The sequence below is a fragment of the Caretta caretta genome, chromosome 7 (genome assembly GCF_965140235.1).
Source record: "Caretta caretta isolate rCarCar2 chromosome 7, rCarCar1.hap1, whole genome shotgun sequence".
Taxonomy (NCBI): domain Eukaryota; kingdom Metazoa; phylum Chordata; order Testudines; family Cheloniidae; genus Caretta; species Caretta caretta.
The window spans coordinates 78,398,201-78,423,109 of record NC_134212.1 but is presented as its reverse complement, the minus strand read 5'-3'; the positions used below and the strand labels follow the sequence as shown (position 1 = coordinate 78,423,109).

Below are 24,909 nucleotides of genomic sequence, written 5' to 3'. Positions count from 1 at the left end.
GAAATGAACATGCAAGGCTGCATAGAGAAAATTCAGGATTGCAAATACCAATCTGCTGCTATGAACAGCTTTGAAGACAGCACTGTAGGATTACATTAAAATGCACTTCTCACAACTAAGTGTGCTGGTATATGTAAAAAGAAAAGGAGTACTTGTGGCACCTTAGAGACTAACCAATTTATCTGAGCATAAGCTTTCGTGAGCTACAATTACTGTAGCTCACGAAAGCTTATGCTCAAATAAATTGGTTAGTCTGTAAGGTGCCACAAGTCCTCCTTTTCTTTTTGCGAATACAGACTAGCACGGCTGCTACTCTGAAACCTGGTATATGTAGTGTTTAGTCATTGAACATGTTTCCTGGCAATCACACCAATTAAGCGCAAAGACTGAGTATCAGGATGCCAATTAAATGGATTCTTCTGAACTGACGCAACGACATAGATGGAAATTAGATTAGTAAACCAACCACATGGTGCCACTAAAATCTCTGGTTATAAAACATATGGCCACAATAGTATACAGCCAGATATTGGGATCATTTTCAATAGGCTCTAGCATTAAATAAATAGAAAAATCAAATGTAAACTGACATAAATAAATGTTACTTCGCTTATAGACCCCAAAAGAGAAACAAAATTCCTAAATAATAAAAATATTCTTTCATACTGTATATATTATATATTTATATTTAATATTTTATGGCATAACAAATGAATAGGAAATGGACGATGCTTAGCTAATAGACATGATTCAATATCTGTTTTGTTGAAGCCTTGTGCCAGTAGCTCCTGTGTGTTGTTATATGATATAATCTGTTACTGTAGCTATTTGCCTTTTTTACCCTGCTTGGATTTTGAATTCACCTTACGGGCAGCACTCACTGGTTCACCTCTTTTCTGTGGCCTCCATAGCTCTCTTGAGCAGTCGACAGGCTCATAGAAGAATGTAACTGGCTGGATGCTGTTCTTGTCATCCTTGTTTTTCTTTAGGAACATTCTACCTTTTTGAAGGGAATGCGGTTTTGCATCAGGTATATTATATGAACCATGCTGATTGCCTCGGCTTCTGAAATTTAAAAAAAAGTCAGATTTTGCAAAGGTGGCAAATGGTCTGATTTTTAAAGGTGCTGAACACTTGCGGCTACCGGGGGTATTGCACGGTAAAAATAGCATTTTTAGAATAACTGTAAATTGTTCTTTTGCTTTGGAGAGCGTTATGGAAGAGTTGAGACGAGCATGTAGTAGTTTCCCTTTACTCCAAGGAAATATAGACATTTGCATTTATTTCTTACTGGAACACTCTATGTGTATCATGGGATGCACTTTTAGTACATGTTCATTTAGAGTGAAATTTGTCCATGTGCTGCTGGCTAGCACAAGGCATACATGCCCTAATTTGACATCTTAAAGGGATTTAAAGGACTTAAGTGGTGCACAGGACTCATGCTAGCCCTCTGCAATGGATGAATTTCACCCTGATTTTTAAATAATAATATTGACATATACCATAGTGGCAGTGGAGAGAGGGGAGTGGGACTCTGGTGACTTCTCAGTGGTGGGAACTCAGCTGGATCTTTGGTTGCTGTGGTGCTGGCAGATCCCCGTGGGCAGATATCTGCCTTTTATTTGTAAACAAGCTGACAGTCAGTATTGCAAATTCAAGTCTGAAGCCTCTGGTTGGCTGACTAGTTGAGGAAGTTTTAGTTTTTAAATCATGCTTGTTGAGTTAACCTTATTTCTGAATTTTTGGGGTGTGTGGATCAATAGTAATAATAAGTAATTGGTGTGGGGAAGAGAATAAGAATTTAAGCCTAAAAACAAGCCAACCTCCCCTTCTTTTGTTTGTCCTAGTTCATGCCTAATGTGACTTTATTGAAGTAAATTGACTTGACCAGAGCTACTTCAGAATGTTAAACTGTACTGCACATTTGATAGACCTTTCTAGAAGAAGGTGCAATTGGTCAAATGCATGCAATTCAAACCCCATATTCATAGAATTCCAAGCTGCATTGCCAACTTAATCAGAGTTCCATGTTGCAGGCTATAGTCTTTATTTTTGAACTTCAATTTTAGAACTCTAGTCATAAACATTTTGACCCTGTAGCATGGCCTAATACTTTGTTCAATGTGAGAGTTCTGCTCAGCGAATGACTGGAGGTTTGGGTCCAACTTAAACGATTCAGTAATAGCAGGAAGAGTACAGAAAACTACTGGCAAATAAATTTTCTATAAATAATCTTTTCCTTCAAATGTAGCCCAGTGTGAGATCTTGTCCATAGGAACAGAAAATTGTTACAGATGTCACTGTGGCTGTTGCTTTAAGACATTGCATTAATGGAACTGTATGTTGGACCAATTAACTGGTTGATGTTGAAAGACACGGCCGTTTGTATTTGTCAAATATAACATCGTGAAGCTGATTCATTTGTTCTCAAGGAGGAGGCAGATTATAGACCTATCCCAATGTATAATTTCAGTCACATTATTACTGTACTCAGTAATGTTCTTCAAAATAAAATATATCAAGGGTGATATTTTTAAAGGGAGTTAGGTGTCCAAACCTCATAGAAATTAAATAGCAATGTGACATAGACTGGACTTATGTCTCTAATTCACAGTTTATAGCAACAGAAAAGAGGGGCTTGGAATTGAGGAAAATGCCAATCTGCCTGTTAGAAAGCTATTCTGGGTTGCTATTAAGCATCAGCAAATGCCTTTGTACCTTTAATAGACCATTTACTGGAGAAAGCAGTGACCCAATCCCCACTGTGAGTGTAGGTAGCTGAAGAAACCTGATTTAGAAAGCAGAGAACTAGGCTTGGATCTAAGGTGATATGTCTGGGATACAAACAGATCCAGCTGGAGGGCTTGATAAGAGAGAAATTTCTGTTCACAGTGGAGAGTATCTAATCAGCAAGGAAAGATGACAAAAATAGTCAAAGGGAGGAGATAGTTTACATCTTGAAAACAATTTATTTTTCTGCTTCCTCTGTAACTATACTGAAAATGCCTTAGCTAGTTTAAAGAGACCAGGTGGGTAAGGTAATGTCTTTTATTGGACCAACTTCTGTTGGTGAGAGAGGCAAGATTTTGAGCCACACGGAGCTCTGCTTCAGGTCTGAGAAAGGTACTCCCAGCTTCACAGCAAAATACAAGGTGGAAGAGGGCATTAGTAGTTAGTACATATCGTAAGGGATCATGGAGGACCATAGTATGTGCTAACTACTTATGCTAAACAATCTGTTCCACCCTGCATTTTGCTGTGACACTAGGAATACATTTTTCCAGTCCTGAAGAAGAGCTCTGTATGGCTCAAAAGCTTGACTCTTTCACCAGCAGAAGTTGGTTCAATAAAATATATTACTTCATTCACCTTGTCTCTCTAATATTCTGGGACCGACATGGCTACAACAACACTGCATTAGCTACTTTAAGTTATAAGAAGTGCAAATTTAGATAAATTAGCAAACAGGTTTTTTTTAATTCCATTTTCTCTCCTTTAACTTAACTCTTGTTTTTGTTAAGATTACTACTTTAGAGGTAATTTCATGAAGATAACCACACAAAGAACCCCATAACCTCAAAGGAGGGGTGCTGAAAGGTAAAGAGTTTTTGGTTTGTAGATCCCCCCCCAACCCTAATCTCAAGCAGCACGGACATGAGAGGTGGCTGCCCCCAGCAAGTTAAGTTGCTATCAGATTTTGGCAGGCAAACGGGAGACATTCAGGAGAAGCTGAAGAACCAATGAGGAGAGCAGGGACAGATCCTCAGCTGGTGTAAATTAGCATAGTTCCCTTAATGTCAACCGACACCAGCTTGGGCTTTGCTGCTGGAGTTAGTGGTGGTGCTGGTCACAGAGCATTTGGGTGCTTAATTCTCTTAGGCTACTTTGAAAATTGCAACCAAAATTAATATGTCACTGTGATGGGGTGGATTAGGCCCAGAGGCCCTCTGCTGGAGGTCTCAGGGTCCTGCCACACTCCTCCCAGGAAAGGAGCAATTGAACAAAGTCCTCCAAACTGCCTGGAGAGACTGCGCAGAAAGCAGCCAATCAGGGGGGAGGCTGCAGAGAGCAGCCTATCAGGGCCCAGGGGGGCCATTTAAAAAGGAGCTGCAGTGCACACAACAGTCAGTTCCTTGCAGGAACCAGAGGAGTGTACATGGTGCTGCTGGCTGTCCAAAAGAAACTGTAGTACCATGGACAGCTCAGTGTGGGCAGGGATTGGGGAAGAGAGTAAGAAAGCACACTTGGCTGACTGCTGGACCTCAATGCAGAAAAATCCTGAGCTAAGGGTGAAACACTGGGGAAAGCTGAGACCATGGGGAAGTGGCCTAGGGAACTGAAGGAAGTTTCATTAAAAGGACATGTGGCTGGGATCAGATATAGTGGGTGGGCCTGGGTCCCCCTGCCCCAGACCATTGGGGAAGTGGCCTACAATTGGACAGTGATAAATCCCCAGAAGGGTATCTGAACTGTTAAGAGGCCCATCTGGAAAGCTGGGGACAGAAGAGACCAGAGAAGGTAAAACCAGTGCCTCCAGTGAGGAAGTCTTGGGGGCATGCCTCAAAACCAGGGCCAGGACTGGCTAATGACTGCAGACACATTGGACCAGAAGGGACTCTCGTGAGAGGTGGGTGCTACACCGTTACAGACTCAAATGATTTACAGTCCTCATAGTTATAAACATCAGTGCATGTGGAAGGCAAATTAACTTTAAAAAACCTCATTGTATTTAAAAATACTTATTATATTATTAAAACAGATCATAATGGTAAAAGATCACACGAACCGGTTATGAACTAGTCTATGTTGCTAGATGATGAGATAGTGTACAGTGAGAGTTACTGAGTTATTACAGAATAGATGCATTTGACACCTTTTGACAGTTGGCTCTGACAATTGTCCTATCCTCTGTTTCAACTCTAATTATTAGTACATTCTGACATAAGGCGGTAGGACACTGATGTGAAGTGTTATAGGCCCAGTGGGTCTATAACTGCTTATACCAACTGAGGATTCTCCTCCCAGAGTGTTGGTGGGACTCAAACCTGGTTCTCTTGCTTGAACAACCAGTGACCCACAATGCTACTTTTTTAAAATAAAAATACTGTAGGAAAATTCTCTTTAAGTTGAAGCTTCATCAAATTGCCAATATATTTGTGTTACGGAAAGTAAACTATAGAGGTACAATATGTGAAATCAGCTGATGCATATAATGCTTGCTTAACTCTTTAACCTTAACTTAATTTGTAATGTGATCTCAAAACCAGCTGGCTTGACAGTTATGGAAACTGACGGTATCTCTTCATCCACAGAACAGGCATAGCAGCAACAGAAGCTTCCCCATACTGCCTCAGCTCTGTTTGTGGTAACCATCTCTATAAAGCAGCAGGTAATTTCAGTCCATCTGCTGATTCAGTCCTTGGTGTATCTGCTGAGATTGCTGGGGTGCTAATTAGTGCCCGTTCTAATGGTGTTTTTCGTAAGGACAACTGTTTACCAGTGGCTGGATGGAGACCTGCAAGTTATTTCATATAGGCCACTGAAATCCCAGCAGATGGTAGCAACTACTGGATTCTACTAAACTGTGCTGCTTTAAACCGGTGGCTTGTATACGCTGTTACCAACCCCTGCAATTATCCATGTCCATGTCACTTACCCACATCTGATTTCAATACATAAGTTTGATTGAACTTGGCCTGATATATCTTATTTCTACAATGTCGACATAAGTGGGTGCAACTCCATTGTCTCTAGTGGAGTTATACCCACTTAGGTGAATTTGTCACATCATGTTTCATTTCACACACTCTCCCACTCCTTCCATTCATATAAACAGTGATAGGGGTCTGAAATTTAGAGACACTGTCAGCTCAAGTATAGGCCAAAGTTTAAGTTTTTGGAAAAAAGCTTGTTTCTACTGGTTTTAGGTTAGTAAAGAAATGTTTCATGATTTTTTAAAAAAAATTTCTAATGGAATAAATTGTAAAAAAACAAACACAAAAATCACCAACTCCTGCACTGTTATTAATAATTCCTACCCTATCAGCAAAAGTGAAACTAATTCCAATAATTTCCATTGTCCAAGCTAAGAAATTAAAAAATAAACAAAGTGACAAGTTGCATTTTTAAATTTGATTTTAAAAATTGAAGCTGTTTTAGTCATACTGTAGATCAGGACATTTGTTTGTTTATAATATGGTATTTTTAAGTTGTGTCCCCTTTAAAAAATCTGACAATGGCAAGTATAAATCTCCCACATATGGTATTCAAGAATGGCCATGACAGAATGTTAAAGACATTTTTATCTGAAACTTAGTATGTGTTCATTTAGTAGATTCAAACTTTGCAAAAACCTCATACGGTCAAACAGGAAGCAGTAATGTATTGGCACAAAAGGATTCTATTTTTTCTTGAATAAAATTATATTTTATTTTTAATTTAGCAAAACACCTGTTTTTCCTTTATTATGCAAAATGCATATATATCATCAAATATAGGACCTGCTCCAAAGCCCATGGAAGTCCAATGTAATGGACTTAGGATCAGGGTTATACAGCATACGCAAAAATGTAAGCATGTTTAAATGATAGAAAAATGAAATGACATACATACAGGCATCTGGGTTTCTTATTTGATGAGAGGTCTGTAAACTGGAAAAAAAAACAGAAAAATGTTCATATTATGAGCAAATATCACAGTGGCGTGAGTGGCACATATAAGAGGCTTGGGGAGGCTAAGTCTCCCTAAAATAAAAAAGACTGGCCATGTAGGGGCAAATGATGGAGGTGGATCACCTCCCCTTGGAGGCATGCCTGCCTGCCACCTTTTTCCCTTGGGAGCTCCCTAGAAGTGGCAGCAGTGTGTGGAGGGGTGCTGCTCCGTGCTGCTCCACCCCTTCCCTCCCCGGCTCCTCCTCTTCTCCTGAGGCCCTGCCTGCTGCTCGCTCCTTTTCGCCCCCTCCAGTTTGTCACTCGGCCGGAAGGCAGGAAAAAAATGGGAGGTCATATAGATAAATGAAGATAATAGCAAAATGAAATGACATACAAAAGCCTTCCCACTTATTTCCTGACTTAAGGGCGATTGACAGGTGGTGGGGGGGGGGCAGAGAGGAGTGAGCAGCAGGGATGGGGTCTCAGGAAGAGGGCAGAGCGGGGAAGCAGGGGACACTGTCAGGGCACCCGTGGGGGCCCCCCCACTTCTAGGGAGCTTCTGGCACTCCTGAGTGTAGCCTTCCCAAACGAAAAACTGATATGCCACCTATGTACAGTGGTCTTCTGTCATTCAAATCATTTTATATCTACAAAAACCAATGTGTATCTAAGGCCCTGATCCTGCAAAGATCTACACATGTGTTTTAACTTTAATCTCAGTTAGGGGCACCCCTAGATCTACACAGATTTCAGGACATCAGTATGTTTAAGAGGTAGAACTCACTGCCTGTTCTAGGGGTTGAGGGGATAGAAGAAAGCTTCATTTTGTCTTCCTCAAAGTTATGAAATTCAACAGGTGCAAACTTGCAGTGCTTCCGAACCCCTACGCACTAAATTCTAAATATTGTTAGCATGTAGCCCAGTATTTGTAGTGGAAGAAAATAAGTAGTAATTCAGATCCCAGAGACTTTGAAGAGGTTTGTCATAGCTTAGCAACAGTTTGTTTGAAAACAGATAAAGGGATTTCTTTTTAAATGCAAAGCCCGTATTTTTGGTCATCTGGTCACTTTAGTTATGTGTACACTGCAACGGATAGGTGTAATTTGCAAACCTGAAGCAGAGCTCCATGTGGCTTGAAAGCTTCTCTCTCACCAACAGAAGTTGGTTCAATAAAAGATATTACCTCACCCATCTTATCTCTCCAGTTAAGCCACTGTTGTTTTCTCATTTTGAGGCCATGCAATCAAAGGCTATGAAATTATCTTCCAGCTGTATATTTTTAGTCCAGTTGCTCATATTTTTAACTCATTTAAAATTTAAAGCCAAATTTTAAATGATTGAAGTGCAATAATGGAATATTTTTAAACTATTCTAGTTACAAAAACAATTCTGTATATTCAGTATGCAGAATCATATTTCCACCTTTCCCTTCTTTCACTACTAGGAACATTTTAAACAAAGAATTTTTTCTTTAAGTTTCTTTTCCTACTAACAACTCTTCCAACTTAATAAATAATCTTAAATCTTGTAATTATGTATGCATTGTTAGTTCATTTACCAGCAGGTATTTACAATTTTTTTTTTGTAACTATAATCAAAGTAAATTGCTAAAGAAGAATAGCAAGGGCTGACTGTAGGTACTTCACATTTGATTATACAGTGTAGATACAATGAGAAGTAATTATTGTGTTCAAGATAATTAATAAGACATCATTCCCCATTAAACTGGATTAAATACATTTTCCCTCGCAACCTTTAATTTTGTCAAATCATATTTATTCTACAAAAACAACTAAAAATCTCTAAGCTTGATTCTCAGCTAGCATTCACTTGAGGGGGCAGGGGCATAACGGTAGCTTTATACCCCTTTTTCTCTCCCCACCCCCAATCCCAGGACCAACTAAGGCCTGTCAGCCTCTGGCACAGTAAGAGCCACCTCAGGTGTGCTCCAGACAGCCAGGCTGGAACTCCCCAAGGTGTCTATTCTGTAGTAGGGTCTAATTTTCCCTCTGTTGATATTCACCCCTTCTTGTCAACTGTTGAGAAGAGGCCAATTCAATTAGGATGGATGTGGCCCAATTAGCACTGACCCACAACTTGGTAAGACAACTCCCATCTTTTCATATGCTCTATATTTATACCTGCTTACTGTATTTTTCACTCCATGCATCTGATGCAGTGGGTTACATCCCACAAAAGCTTATGCCCAAATAAAATTGTTAGCTTCTAAGGTGTCACAAGGACTCCTCGTTGTTTTTACTGATACAGACTAACACGGCTACCCCTCTGAAACCTGTCACTAATCACTGTTCTTCACTGAGAAGTGGACTAAGACACCAAATAATCATTTCACTTAGGACACCAGCTATGGCCAAAAGCCATCAGATAGTAACAACTTTTGGACAACACAGGTTTCAAAAAGAAAATAATGCTCTTAGAATCAAGAGGACAAATGACTTAGAAGGCATTTACTGTTGACACAACTTGTAAACTTACACAATAAATTTTGTGTCTCCTGCACAACTATTAGCACATTTGTAGTGGGTGTTTAGATTTCTAATTGTCTAATATATTCACAAAAAACTAGTGCCCACAGCTGAAAGTTTGATCCTGAAATAAATTTGTCTCCCAAATTCAGCATTTAAAAATAATTATTGGTCCAGTAAATCCTTCCCCTACCCCTGTATTTTTTGTAAATTTTTCTCTTGGAGTTCTGATCTGATTTCCATTGTCTTTTCAGCCTATTAGGCTGAGCATGCCTGTAGTCACACCATGTTGGTTTCTGTGGTAACTTTGTGAGCTCAGGAAGGTCAGGATGGTCAGCGTTTGGTAGTGCAGCTGATTCAGAAGGCAGTGCTCCCCCCATGAGACAATGGCTCAGTATGCTGTTAAAAGGCACTCTGCTATTGGGAGTACTCTTTCAGATGCAATTTAAAACAAAGGTTCTTACCCATAGTCCTCTTGAAAGATCTCACAGCACTTTTTGAGATATCAGCCTTGATTTCCATACCAAATTTCTACTCTATTATGTTATTTCAGTACTTACTATGTCAAGTTAAGGTGACCTTTGCTTTCTACCCTTAAACTGCTGTTAAGCACTGTGTGCAGTCAACCAGTAGTTGCTTTTTTCACCTAACGTGGCTGCATTTCCACGATGGATGAAGTCTATTCTAGGTACAGTTTGTACTCTGTATCCATTTAAGTGTCAAAAGGCCTTTGGAATTCTTGTGGATGAAGTTTGCCACACAAATGTAATATATTAGAGGGAAATTACTGACTCAAAGTAATAGTAGTGGTTATTAATGGAAAAAATTATATCGGCTATTTGTCCCAAAGACAAGACCTTTTAGCAAAAAGGCAGATGGACACTTCATTATTCCTCACTTTCTCCTTCCCATCTTTGGCTACTGCAGTCCTTTTCCACTCTTCTCTAAGATTGCCATCATTTACTGAAAAGAAAATGCAGTCTGGCTGAGTGGTAGGGAAAGAATGGGGTTCGGATCAACTGAGCTTCTGTATGTGTTGCTCCCCCAGCCACACCACTGCATGGCATTGAAATCTTAAAAAAAAAAAAAAAAGTGAAATTCTTAATTCTCTCCATACATATATGCACAGCACAGCTACATTTATGGATACATCAGCCCAAGTCATAGGTGAGTTTTTCACTGCTAGGTAGAGATAAGTGACTTTTTTCCACAAATAGTAAATTTGCCCAAAAATACATTCTGGGCGGCGGCGGCGGCGTGGGGGGGAGATTATGCTGTAACCTGAGCCCCACCGCTGCCCAGGGGTGAAGCCTTTGGTTTGATTTCAGCCGCAAGCGGTGACGTTTGAGCTTTGGCTCCAGGTCCCACAAGTCTAACACCAGCCCTGGTGACCCCATTAAAACAGGGTTGTGACCTACTTTGGCGTCCCGACCCACAGTTTGAGAACATCTACATTAGATGACAGTCTTGTGTGCTTACCATATGTTCATTTACATCATTGTAATTGCACATTATCTGCTGATTTTGATAATATTCTAGTTGTCTTTCTGCCAGATCAACCCGCTGCAATAGATTCTCAATGAAGTGTTGGAGCCTGGCTTTCCCATGGACCTCTTTCTCAGCTGCCTCTTCCAGGAAGTGGTTAAAAGTAACAACCTCTCTGTAAGACAAAAGTGTTTGAAATACAGCAACATCGAAGTACTGGAAAGAGTCCTGGCTTTTTTGTTGTTGTAATTGTTGCTAAGAAACAGCAGTGGAAAGGGGATTCTCACCTGTATTGTAGAAATCTCCTACCAATGCCTTTGTGTTTACTGCCATATTTATCTTTTTTCTGGTTATGATTGGAAATAAGGAAAATAGACAGACTTGGAATATCTATACGATTAGGAAAGACTCTCCAAGAAATTCCTTGTTTTCCTGCTAGCAGTCCTGAAGGTGCAGGCCACCCCACAATGGGTAGGAAGGCTGCCCTGCTATGCCACATACCCCCGTGCACTCCTTAAGGGGTGGCACAGCTGCTGTGCTTCCCAGGAACTTACTAAAACACAGTGGCCTCCTGGAGCTCCTTCAGGGCCAGGATGGCGCACAGAATGTCCCCTGCTCAGAGCTGTGTCTTAAAATAAAAACATGCAAATATGGGATAGATTTAGCAAAATGTGATTCAGGCAATTTCCTTCCTTAAATGGAAATTCCACCTCAGAAGCTCTTGACAAGTTCATCTCGTAAACTCCTTGCCAACAGCACTAAAAACACTCATATGTTTATTGCATCCAGGGAAGAGACTTGCACTCATAATGAGCAATATGAAAGGCCAACAAATGGTAGATGAGGATCTCCCATATAATCTTAGAAATAACCTTCATCACCAACTGTGGTGGCTGGAGATATTTTGTAAAAGCAACATTTAGTACATTCCAAGATTGACACTTCCTTAATGTTCAATTGCAAATGTGGTGCCCTTTTCCCTGTTTACATACACACCAGTTCGACACTTAACCCTGAAATATGACATGAAATGAAAAGAAACCTAAAATTTCTCACCTATCCTGTTAATTAAATGAAATAGAACAATTTTATGATTCCCAAATAGCTTTATTTTAAAACATCAGCCCTTCATTATTCAACAGAGCCACTGTTGGCATGCCCATTAAATTGCATTTTGGCCTTGATCCTTACAAAGGGCACATTAGGGCAGAAAAAGACCGTTGTGCTCCAGACAAAGTGTGAGCAAGGCTAAGTAAGATAGCCTGAGGCATAATCCCTCTATGCTGCTATGGTAAGGAAAGGGACAGGGTGAAGAGTGAGCTGGTTAAGTGCAATTCTGAGCATGTCAGATTTGCCCCTAATCACAAAGTGCGAGATAAACTGAGGTTACTGGTATTCAAATGTTTTAGTTTACTTCAAAACACAGAATATGGGAGGGGGGCAAATCAGTATTTGGTAAATAAAAAAGGACAAAACTGGCCAGAGAAAAATGTAGTCTGAGATGAGAACACTATAAACAGTGGCTAAAAAGAAAAACATTATACTGGTGATGACTTTCTAAAGCCCTGTTTCTTCATCAGCACACAGAAGTTTCTCTTCGTATTTAAGTTTATCTAAAAAACTGTTTTAATTCCACATAATTGTAGATAATAGCTTCCTTACAGTTTTTCTGCCCAGCAAACCATGAACTGAATCTGTCTCATGAGCAGTGTCAGGCACAAGCAAATGACTATGGAATCTTTACATGAAGAATTTGATTTACCTCTGGATTTTGCTGTAAACAATACCGGAATGCATAGGCGCCGACTCCGTGGGTGCTCCAGGGCTGGAGCACCCATGGGGAAAAATTAGAGGTGCTCTGCACCCACAGGCAGCCAAACTCCCCCTGCCCCCACCTCGCTGCCTCCTCCCCCACTCCCAAGCACGCTGTATTCCCGCTCCTCCCAGTGCTTCCTCCCCCCCATCCCCTGCCGCCTAACAGCTATTTGGCTGCACTTAGGACTTTCCCGGAGGGAGGGGGAGGAGCAGGGACAGGGCGTGCTCAGAGGAGGAGGCGGAAAAGGGGCGAGGTCTTTAGGGAAGGGGTGGGGTGGGGTGAGGGCGGTGCAGGGGTGGGAAGAGGTGGGACTGGGAGGCTTGGGTGGGGGGTGTCGAGCATCCACCAAACAGAGGGGAAGTCGGTGCCTATGCCATAATGCACTAAAAAGCTCTCTGAACTAGCAGGAGTGGAAGTGGAAGGTGCTCCAGGAATGGTTGTTTCAAGGCATACACAAAGGCTTTGTCTTTCATCCCAGCTCCTTTTAGGATATTTACTTACACATACTCCAGATTTTGCTAGTGACAAGCAAGAATGAGATAATGGGAACTTATTTTTGAAACTGTATACTGGGTAATGCCAGCTTTATGGCTATGTATGGTTTCTGTCACTACAGCTTGCTCCAGAATAACATGAGGTTTTCTATAATCAGGTAAAAGGCACAGAGCAGAGTTTAGGATAATGCTAACACTAAAACCAAGATGAATTTTAGCACTTGACTCGCCTCTCACTAACTCACTTACATCATTGTAACTCCTTTGACTTCCATGAAGTTATTCTGGATTTATACTGGTGCGAGAGCAAATAGAGGCCTTTGGAATCTTACTTACCTGGACAGCAAATCAAAAGGCCCTGTATGTGTCAGACTGAGGAAATTTTTTACTTTGTTTACAAAAAAAAAAATCTGTCTTAGTGTTACTCCTCCAGAAATGATCAGATGAATATATCTGCCCACGTTATTGCATAGATTACACAACACAAGGTTTTGCAACAAACTTTACAGAAAATAATAATGAATTTGCATTAACAAACAAATTGCCTTTTCATTTCCTACATGCCCTACTGTTTAGTAGGAGACAGGAAACTCAAAGACATGGAAACATGCAGTTTGTTATACTGTAGGCCTGTGATTTAACTCACCCCGTACTAAACCAGCTTTGGGTGAAACTCCGGGATTTCACCACTAAAAGTAAGGGGGAAAAATGCTCCACTGCTGCTAAGGTGCCCCCAACTCAGGAATGCCCCTAACAAGAGTTATAACACCAATGGTTGTAAAGTAGAGACACCCAAGTCTGGGAAGTTTAGGGAGGAAACAGAAAGACCCCAAGAGTTGGTAAAATAGATAAGATAAGCTCTGACTAGTGAATTTATGCTGCCCATCTGCACAAACAAAGAAGGTCATAAGTTACAATTTGGGCATGAGAGATAAAATATAAAAAGAGTTGAGGAGGGAGAAGAAAATGTAGGTGCCAGTGTGTGATTGGTTAAATTTTGTTACCTAGGGGTACTGAATAATGTGATAGGTTTAGTAAAGTTAAAGGAGGTAGCTAGTTTTACCTGTATGATGTAATAAAAAAAAAAAGCTCTTTGGGAACCATCTCCGGATTGGAATTTAACATCAAGCTGCTAGAACTCTGACCCCTCTGCACAACTGTAATGTGCAGAGGCATTGCTGGAACCCCAGAGGAGAGGATCCTGACTGGCCATCAGGTGAATTTTGTCTGTATATTGGGAGTGGTGAGCATAAGAGATTTGGTTGGTATATGTATTCTGAGTGTTGCTAATAAATAGATGTTTAGAGCACAGCTGTGTAAGGCTCCCTCACTAGGAAAAGGTCCTGCAGACCCATAAAGCCCTGAGCCCCGAGGGAAAGGGCAGGTACTTAAATTGACCCGGTTTCTTCCAGAGCCCCATAAGTAAGGATAGGTGCCTTACACCCTGAGTCCTCAGAAGGGAAAGGCTGAGGGGGCCTAAATTGATTGGGTCATGCCTTGAGCCCTCAGTAGGGTATAGGTGGACTGCCCTGGATTTTTTTGTGAGTAACAATCCATTACTCTTGGCAGGGGAGAGGGGCAGATAGTTGGTTTCCCTTCCCCCCAGAAGCAGCAGGAGCATCAGCTACTGAACCAGCCAATGTAGAGCAATGAGAAGCTACTACTTGCTGAAGTACATAGTCATCCTGATGGGATTCACTGTGACAGCTCATCAAGTGTTGAATAATTGGCAGTTGCTGTAAAATGGGCTGGATAATTTCATGAATACTAATGGTATCAGGAAAGATCATTAAAAGGATACCTAATCTCCTTTTCTAGGGTGTGACTGGATCGCCTGCAGAGGGCAGGAAGTAATTTCCCCTTCCTCCACATCCATAGTTGGCCAGATATATTATGTAAGGGATTGATTTTCTTTGGAAGATTGAGATCACTGTCAAAGGCAGGACACCAACCTAGATGGGCAAATGGTCTGATTGAGGATGGTAAATCCTGTGCTTTTTAGTGTAGATTCATCCATGCAGTTTATTAATGTGCCTTTAATGATTTTACTATCAACTAATTTTCTCCCTACAGAAGTGAGCCTCCCCACTCTATAACTCCCAGGGTGAGTTTTACTCTCTTTTTAAAGATAGGCACCACAGTAGCAACCCTCTGATCCTCAGGCACAGCTCCTGTTCTGTTAAGGTGCATGACATACTTGTTAGTAGCTCTGCTATCTTATAATTATTATATTTTTACTTCCTTTAAGAACAACATCAAGCCCTGAGGATTTACTGCTATTAAGTTTCTTCAGTTGTTCCAACCCTCTTCCTTGGAGACATCTTTCTCTCTGCCATTGCTATGCCTTGATTACCTAGAAGTTGTTCACTGGGGAATTTTTTCCCTCATCATCCATACTAGAGAAGACTAATTCAACAAACTCATTTAACTTCACCACAGCTACATTGTCTTTTTAATTGCCTCCTTCGCTCTAGGCAGTTTGCATGGTCTTACTCACAGGCTTATATATGACCTTCTTGCTTCAGATCTATTTTTAATATATATATTATTAATAGCTATGTGCTCTTTATTTTTTCTCTTTATTTCCCTTTCACACCTTGCCTATGCTAGCTAATTTGGATTTTGTTAATATTACCTATGCTGAATTTCCCCATTTTGCTATTTTTCACTCCTTTGCTTCACAGAAAAACTGACACTCACTATGGTATGGTCAGATGCTGCTCCTAATGAAGTCAGTGTCATCCTCCCCATTTTGGGGCCCTCTGTTTAGAGGGAGGGAATGGAGAATACACACAATATACCAAGGCAAGACAGTTGGGACCAGTGTTATCACAAAATCACCCTTAGTCTGCTGAAGAGGCTAAGTGGAAAACATTTGATAAGGGCTGCCTCAAAGCTGGGGCACTGTACCTTCAAAAGAACTACTTTAGGTCATGCTAGCTATGCTGCACCCTGTGTACTCCTCTAATATTTCTAAACAGGCTCTCTAGGGTTATTAAACCCACCTGAACCCCTCCATTTTCAACATTATCTTCTTCCTCACCTTCCCCAAATGTAATCTGTTGGCTCTCCTTTCCATAGTCATTCAGCCTGAAGATTCCTACCCTTTGTTTCTTCAAAAATACCTCATTTATCTGCTATCACTTAAAATAATGCCTTAAAATATGTAGGCCATAAAATCCTGAGCCCTGCTTGGACACTTTCCAAGCAGTGATGGCTTTATTCAGTGGAGCTCAGAATCTCTGTGGATTTATTTATTTATCGTCTCCTCCAGCAAACTTTTTCAATGGACAAAAATACTAAGATAGTTACTAAGATTTGGGGTCAAATCCCTAAATAATAACCCTTAAAATAATTACAGTTTTGAACAACTTTGTCCAAACCTCCCCCCCTTAAAGTTGTTTTAAGACATGGAATGTTGCTAATTTATCATACAGCAAGCTTTATTTTTTAGTTCTTTGGTTGATAATGTACCACATAAATATTGAGGTCTGGTTAGAAATTAAGGTTGCTGTCTTGATAGAATTTAATCAGCCCAGGAAGTATTATCACCTTAAGGCTGGTTGGCTCTACCAATTACTGTACTTACAGGCAATGCAAAGACTGTCTTTGTCTTTGCTGAAAATAATCAGAAGCACATTCCACTGTGTACTTTAAAAAAAGCATGAGTTGCGCTGGTCTCTGTCCGATTGTGAACCTCATATTCCCATTGATGAGTAGTTATTTCCATGAGTAGTTCCATTGACTCACTAGGATGAGTCAGATGGGTCTGAATTTGGCCCTAAGGTGTGTCACCCATTCACAAAAAAACCTCTTCTGTGACCCTAAATGATCGATTGGAGATCCCTTGATTCGAGGATGATTTCTACCACGGATTTCCATATGGGTCCTGAGATGACTCAAGAGTCCGACCCTGGAACTGCAAATCTGCCCGTGGAGATACAGACATTTTGTGGTAGGCCAGCAGCCTGCTGGGAGAAAGTTATTTCTTTTGCTTTCCTCCTCTCTCTCTTTTCAGCTTCAAGGGCAAGGCGCTTCTCCTGGAAGTGGGCCACTGCCTGGTGGAGGATATGGCACCATTGGGGTTGGTTGGTAGCTCGCTCTTCCCAGCTTGTGATGTCCACATCAGTTTTCTTAAGATGCATTTTCAGTGTGTTTTTGTAGCATTTCCTCTGACCACCACAGGATCTCTGACAATGCATGAGCTGAGAGTAGAGGGAGCTAAAAACCTGGCATCTGCACATAATCTCCAGCCCAGCGTAGTTGGTGCACAAGGATCATTGCTTCAATGCTGGTGACATTGGCTTCAGCAAGGATGCTGGCGTTAGTGCAGAGATCTTACCACTTGATGCGAAGGATCTTCCAGAGGCATCGTTTGTGGTACCTCTCCAGACTCTTGAGGTGCTGTTGATAGGTCACCCAGGTTTCACATCCATAGGGGAGTGTAGGAACAACGATTGTCTTATAGACCTGGATCTTGGTATCCTGCCATAGGTCATGGTCCATGAAAATGTGTCAGAACAATTTCTCAAAGGAAACGCTTGTGCACTGGATCCTGTGTTGGATCTCACTGTTGAGTTTTACATTTTGAGAAAGTTTGCTACTGAGGTAGCAAAAGTGCTCAACTGTCTCCAAAGTCTGACTGTTGATGGTGATTTGTGGTGGGTCATGTGCAAGGCCTGAAGCATAGATTCATAGATACTAAGGTCAGAAGGGACCATTATGATCATCTAGTCCGACCTCCTGCACAACGCAGGCCACAGAATCTCAACCACCCACTCCTGCGAAAAACCTCTCACCTATGTCTGAGCTATTGAAGTCCTCAAATTGTGGTTTAAAGACTTCAAGGAGCAGAGAATCCTCCAGCAAGTGACCCGTGCCCATGCTACAGGGGAAGGCAAAAAACCTCCAGGGCCTCTTCCAATCTGCCTTGGAGGAAAATTCCTTCCCGACCCCATATATGGTGATCAGCTAAACCCTGAGCATATGGCAAGATTCACCAGCCAGATACCCAGGAAATAATTTTCTGTAGTAACTCAGATTCCACCCCATCTAACTTCCCATCACAAGCCATTATGCCTATTTACCATGAATATTTAAAGATCAATTAATTACCAAAATCATGTTATCCCATCATACCATCTCCTCCATAAACTTATCGAGTTTAATCTTGAAGCAGGTTGATAGAGCACTTTAGTCTTCTCAATATTGAGTGAGAGTCCTAGGCTTTGGTAAGCTTGTGCAAGAAAATCCAGTATGGTCATTCTCAGTGTGCCCGAGGATGACACAATCATCAGCATACTGAATATCAGTAATGGACACCCTGAAGACTTTAGACCTTGAGAAGAGACGTCAAAGATTAAAGAGTCGCCTATCCATTCTATATTGAATGTCAACTCCATTGGGGAGGTGATGAACTTTAACAAGGACCAAAATGACTGTTAAGTAGATGGAAAACAGGGCTGGGGCCACAACGCATCCTTGCTTAACCCCATTTTTCTGACAAAGGTTCCATCTCAAGGCCATTGCAGAAAACTGTGGCAGTCATCTGATCATGGAGAAGCCTTAGGACCTTCATAAATTTTGGAGGGAAGACAGATCTGGCCAGCACCTTCCATAGGGCTTTGTGATTGACAGAGTCAAAGGCCTTTGTCAAATCAAGGAAAGCCATGTACAGGTCCTGATTTTGCTCCCAAAATTTTTCCTGGATTTTGCATGCAACAAAGATCATGTCAGCTGTCCCGTGGGATGGTCTAAAACCACACTGAGATTCGGCCAATATTTCCTCAACAAGGGGAAGTAATCGGTTTAAGAGGATATGGGCAAAAATGTTCTTTGCTGTAGATAGCAAGGCAATGCCTCAATAGTTTCCACATCCTAAGTGACCCTAAATGTATACCAATGATAAGCATTAACTAACTGAAGGAGATTTTTCAAAGGTTCCAAGGAAAGGTAGGTACCCAATTCCCACTGATTTTCAAAGGGGAGCCCAACTCCTCTTTCAAGTTTCTGTAAAACTTGACACAAATGGCTTGAGTTGACGACCTCCAGTATTCTGAATCCCCTTTCTGTTCTCTGTGCAAGTGGATGTAGCCATGGCTCTGCTCCTTCCCTTTCCCCTACGGGCATCCCAAGAGATCCACAGAAGGAATAGGATATGTGCTCCAGAGAGCCACTGACCACAGCTGTGTCAGTTTGCTACTTAGGGGCATAAGGGAACAGCTCTGTGAACTGCCATGGAAAAACAAGTCACAATTTGGCTCCAAGGCCTACTCTTCATGTGGAAGTTGACTAGCATAGCTATTGTGGAATAAACTGTTCCACAATAGCTCCCTATGTGGACACAGTCTTCTAGAATTAAGGTGACTTTTATTCCAGCATAATGACTCCACTTTGAGAGTAAGAAACTAACAATATGGAAGGTGGGTGACAGAGGGAAACCAATGGAAGTTTTGTCTAAGTACTGAAAGTTTGGTCCTTAATAAGTGCCCTTATGTCTTGTTCTTGTATTAAAGCCAGAGAACATAAAAAGACCAAATAGACAAAACAAAAAGAAAATGCCAGTAGAAATTCTGGATTTTGGATTAAAATCAGCACTGTGTTTTTCTGTAAAGGGAGAGTTCCTGCTGTCTACTTATTGTCCTTAGTCATAACAATGATCAAGGCAGAGAGAACTACTTAGGCCCAGGTCTCTAATCTTTTAAATGTTTCTCACATACTAAAATTTAGGGATGCAGAAACGTCCCCTGGCCTTGCGTGCTTACTCTGTTTAGGTTTATTAAAATCAAACCCCTTTTGCTTGTTTGTTTTCCCCACCATACCAATAAATCCCCTTATTTTCCAGAAACAAGCCTCTAGAGGCCCTCTTGAACTCATAATTGCTCTTAGCTTCAGTGATCTAATTGGAAGCTTAAAATGTATTCCCTTTGTGCAGGTTTCCGTGGTATTCTGAAGCTCATGGTATTCACGCTGACTCTTGCTCTCCTTCATCAAACATTGAGTATTTCCTTTCTGTCCACATTTTCCAATTAACTCTGAAATTTGCTCAAGGGCTCCACTCACTCCACAACCTTTACTCATCTGTGTGGTCTCAGTCATGGGTCAGATTGAGGTGGCTCAGTGACCTGAGTTATCTTTGGTGACTGTATCTAGTGTTCTAGAATATTAAACACTCTTTTACAAAATAGAAACAGAAATCTCTGGCCCTTCTTCTTTGAGTGATGTCCCAGTGGGTGCTCAAGTTCAGGTGTCTGCCTGAGGGCTCAGATACACACACCAGTTGTGCCACTTTAACTATATCAGTATAGTTAAAGCAGTCCCAGCCCCCCTAGTCTAGACACAGTTATAGCAGTACAAGGATGCTTTATACTGGTATGGTTATTCCAGTAAGGTAGTGGCACCAATTTAAATATTTCTGGGGGTGGGGTGGGGAAGAGTAAATTCCAGTCCCTGCCCCTTAGGTTTGCTAACCCTTATTAAATCTCACTTTTTAAAAATGATATGCAGCATGCATGTCAATTTGTTTATTAAGTCAAAGTTTAGTCTCAGTGACATCTGTGCCACTCCATTGAAGTCAAAGGAATTACACTTGCATAACGGAGGGTAACATTTGGATTCTCCTGGAGTCTCCAGCAATTAAAGATTAATCTTTAATTAAAGATTGTCATGTGATGAAACCTCCAGGAATACATCCAACCAAAGTTGGCAACCCTACTGCCTCTTCCCACAAGGACAGTATTCTGGTTCCTGCTTTTCCCTCACCTGCTGCAGGGCCCCTAGGTTTCCTAGGGTGAGGAGCCTCCCCTCACTCTTACTCACACAATGCATGAGCAGGTGCTTTCAGGAGTCAATTCTTGGTGGGTTTCAGAGTAGCAGCCGTGTTAGTCTGTATCCGTAAAAAGAAAAGGAGTACTTGTGGCACCTTAGAGACTAACCAATTTATTAGAGCATAAGCTTTTGTGAGCTACAGCTCACTTCATTGGATGCATACAGTGGAATGTATGCATCCGATGAAGTGAGCTGTAGCTCACGAAAGCTTATGCTCTAATAAATTGGTTAGTCTCTAAGGTGCCACAAATATTCCTTTTCTTTTTAAATTCTTGGTGGACTCCCATGCGCTGTGCCATACAGGAACAGACTCCCAGTGTGACAGGTCACAACACCATTTGTCTGGCTGCTCCTCTCTCTGGACAGGGGGCTGCCGGGCTAAAGTTCAGTGCTGTTGCAACCCTGTGTGCCAGGTTGCAATCCCACTCCCTGAGACTTGTCTGAGTCAAATTTCAGTGGCACTGCGACCACACAGTTGAGTGATGCTCCGGCACCAGCCACTACTGAGTTCGTACTGAGTTAATACAGGACCACTGTTAAGAATTGGTCAGGCCATGCCCTCCGCAGCTCTGAGGCCTATGGCACTTCAAGCGAGTGCAAAACCTTGGGAGGGATGTGGGGGGGGGGCATTAACTACCAAACCTCTAACCTAAATAGTTATACCAGCACAACATCTATGTGTAGACCAGGCCTGAATCTGCCAGCAGTATAAAAGAATATTTCTAAGAGGTGTAAACTGCTGCCATGGAGCACAGTGGGATGTTAACTCCGAGGCCTAACCATGTTGTCATTTAAAGTGTGTCTGTTGATCGAAGCACTCACACAAAAGGGGAAAGTGTGATCTTATTACAAAGATTTGCACAATCTATTTAATGCATCTCACTTTGACCTCACATCTGGGCACAGCTTTGGAGAGTACCAGCACTTATTTTTTTCCCTGTCTGACCACTGCTCTGACTGGCATTAATAAGACTTCTCATGTAATTGAAAGAATGCAAAATGTTGGCCCCACTGAAGTCCCTGGCAATACCCCCTTTGACTTCAGTGGGAGCTGGATCTGGCCCGCATGAAAAAACGCTGCAGTAGAAGATCTATTATTTTGGAAACTTAGATCTGTTTTAAATCACTGTCATATCTACTAGTGTTCCTCATAGTTCTTTTTGGTAACTAATGAACCAGTTTAGGAGCATCACATTTTAAAGAACATGCATTTAACTAAAGTAAGTTGTTGTTGCAAACTGTCTGAAAGGGTTTCTGAGAATGCTAAATACTGTAAGTAGTTCATCCATAAATAATGTTACAAACATTGCTACATTTTTAATGGGTGGTTTGCCAAAATGAGTCTGGAATCTGCTTGTGGTTCCAGTGATACATAAAATTCTGTTTTTATAGATCTACTTCCCATCCCCCAAACCCCATCCCAGGTTTTTCTAGAAATGCTCTCTTGAGCACTTGCTTGCAGCCATGCCTTGCTGCTCCATAGGGGAGAAGGAACTCCTTTTACCGCTGCCTCATGCTGCACCCATACAACACAGGGCAGGCGTTGGCCCTCTGCTACAGCCAGATTGTGATACCCTTACTCACGCTGAGAATAACTTCCTCTAGGATAGGACTGCTCAGAGTAAGCTACTAGTCAGAGTGATAAGGGCACCACAGTCTGGCCCTTATTAAACCTCACTTTTTAAAAATGATATGCAGCATGCATGTCAATTTGTTTATTAAGTCAAAGTTTAGTCTCAGTGACGTCTGTGCCACTCCACTGAAGTCAAAGGAATTACACTTGCATAACAGAGGGTAACATTTGGTGTAGTGCTGCCTAAGGTGCAATTGCACTGTTTAGTGGTGACCAAGGTATCTTGGGCACTATTGTTAACTGAACATGAGGGCATAAAGGCAGCGTATCTGGTATTCTTTTGCTTCTACAGTTTGTTTCCAGAGTAGTAACCTCCACCACACTGGCATTATCTATTGTATTGCAGTTACTACCAAAATCTTACAGTGGGTTTCATGTTACAAGAACGTGTGTGTGTGTGTGTGTGTGTGTGTGTATAAATCTACTTTAATACTGCACATGTTCTCCAAGCACATACAAAGCCATCGATACTGTGCTTCTATTGCCCTTCCACTTACTCTTCTTTCCTGTGAAGTGCTTCCTCAGACTCTGTAAGACGTTGCTTCAGTAGAGCAATCATCTCAACTGCAACGTCCACCTGTCTGTTCAGGTCCCTCTCTCGCCTCTGAACTTCCTGTTTCTTCTGAGACAGCTGCGCAAAAGCGGCCCGAACTTCCAACAGCTCAGCCGTTTTTTGGGCCAGCTCTTTGGTAAGCTTGTCAATTCTCTTCTCTATTGTTTTATCTACAGCTTCTACCATCCTATTAAACTTTTCTCGTACATGTGCCTCAAAAGAGGCTTTGGAGTCTGTTGTTGGAACCCACGGTTTAGAAATCTGCTCATCTGTGAAGTCTGCTGACCCGTAATTTGCCACAAAAGAGACAGGCCTTTCAGCTTCCATCTCCAGTGATTTTCTGTTCTTTGGGTTCTCATGTGAGCTGTCACAAAAATTTATGTAGGATGGTTTCTGTTTTATTGCATTGCTGGTGTTCCCCAGTTTTCCTTGAGTCATGGTCTCTGAGGAAGAGAGCAAGTCTGTATCTTTGAGGGAAGAAAAGAGGTTGCATTTTGTCAGAAGGCTTCTTTCTTCATACCTATGATTATACTCCAGATGTGCCCTCAGAGAAGAAAGGCTTCTGAATCTAGTGTGGTCACCACATCGTGGGCAACGAAATGGCATGCAGATGCTGACATTTTCAAATGACTCCTGCCAGGGGTGTCTGCTTTCTTCAAAAGTGTGCTGTTGCATTACTCTCTCAATCCTGGAAGGAAAGAAAGGACCAACTAATTTTCAGGTTTGTTCAAAAAGATGCTCATATTTTGCTAATACAAACCAAGAAGTAAGAACAAACTTTCAGACTGATTTTTCAAACTGGTTCCTGGGAAAGCAAATTCAACCATCTCATTCGAATGGCAGCACATCACACAGCAGAATAAAGTCAACAAATTAATTTGTAACGTTTTTAGCGGCCTCAAAGCCCTCATTAGGCTCTCATTTAAACGGAAACATCATGATAGTGAGAGCAACTGACCCTGTAGCACTTAACAGTCAGACTACATATATATGAAAAGCTAGCCTGTTGTACAATGTTAGTCTGTAGTGTAGCATGCTCAGAAACTAAATAGCTTACTATGCTTTTTCATATATTCATTATTATTCCTTACTCACAGATAAAGGCCAATAACAAGGATTTTTATATTCATTATGTTGACTAGTAAGCAATAAGACCTGATAACTGTTTCCGTTAATATGACAAATCTAAAATTGTACCTGTGCATATATATACATGCAGATAGGTGAAAGTACTGGTGGTGACATGAACTCAGCAAATGGGGACAAATGGGGGCTGGGTAGCTTACACACAGAAAAGCTGAAGGGGGGTGGCAGAGGGATGCAAGAAGAGGACTTCAAGCAGAAGGGGGCAAAGAGAGGCTACTTACACGCAGAGGAGTGCAAAAGAGGGGGGCTGTGCAGTGTGCATGTGGAGGGCACAAAGATGTTTAAGGTACAGTGGATTAAATAAGACAAGGTCACTATTTCTGCATGGGCTGGGGAAGATTAGGCAGAGCTCCAACCTCTCTCTACTGCCTGTGTGTATTTGTTAGGCGACCCATCGCCCCCAGTGTGTACGGTGCCTGATGCTGCCTCCCTGGATTCCCTAGACCCAGTTCTCCGAGGGCTCTGAGCTCAGTCCAGTTCCCTCAGGCACACCCCTAAACCCCATTCCTCCCTGCACTGACAACACATGCACTGATTGCAGCAAGCACATCTTTTCTCTTCCTCCCCCCCCCCCCCGCCTCCAGGCTCTGTGGTGCAGAGAGCAGGCACTTACCCGACTTGTTGCTGCTGCTGCTGGTGCTGAAGCTGCGGGGAAAGCAGTTTTCAGCAGAGCCGTAAATCACGCTGAGCCCAGCACAGTCACACTTATTCACACCCCCCTCTCTCATTCATTCACACCAACACATAGAGCTGAGCAGTGAGCGGGGAGGAGCATCTGGAGGAAGGAGGGGGCTGGGCTAAAGCGGAGAGCTCAGG

General features: G+C 41.8%; 2 protein-coding genes across 2 annotated transcripts; one reads left to right on the top strand and one right to left on the bottom strand.

Moving 5' to 3' along the window:
• RTKN2 (rhotekin 2) overlaps positions 1-24,909 on the top strand; it is a 354,426-nt gene that overhangs the window by 236,703 nt on the left and 92,814 nt on the right.
• On the bottom strand, positions 194-24,849 carry ZNF365 (zinc finger protein 365). 2 transcript variants are annotated; one of them, XM_048859310.2, is made up of 5 exons: positions 24,707-24,848; positions 22,892-23,635; positions 10,619-10,799; positions 6,616-6,653; positions 194-1,065 (listed from the first exon to the last, which is right to left on the bottom strand). In XM_048859310.2, the coding sequence occupies exons 2-5, from the start codon at positions 23,620-23,622 to the stop codon at positions 825-827; spliced, it is 1,191 nt and encodes a 396-aa protein (XP_048715267.2). In that variant the 5' UTR covers positions 23,623-23,635; positions 24,707-24,848; the 3' UTR covers positions 194-824. The 2 variants fall into 2 exon arrangements, with proteins under 2 accessions (XP_048715267.2, XP_048715268.2); XM_048859311.2 differs by lacking the exons at positions 194-1,065; positions 6,616-6,653 and adding an exon at positions 9,930-10,212 and having other exon boundaries at positions 24,707-24,849.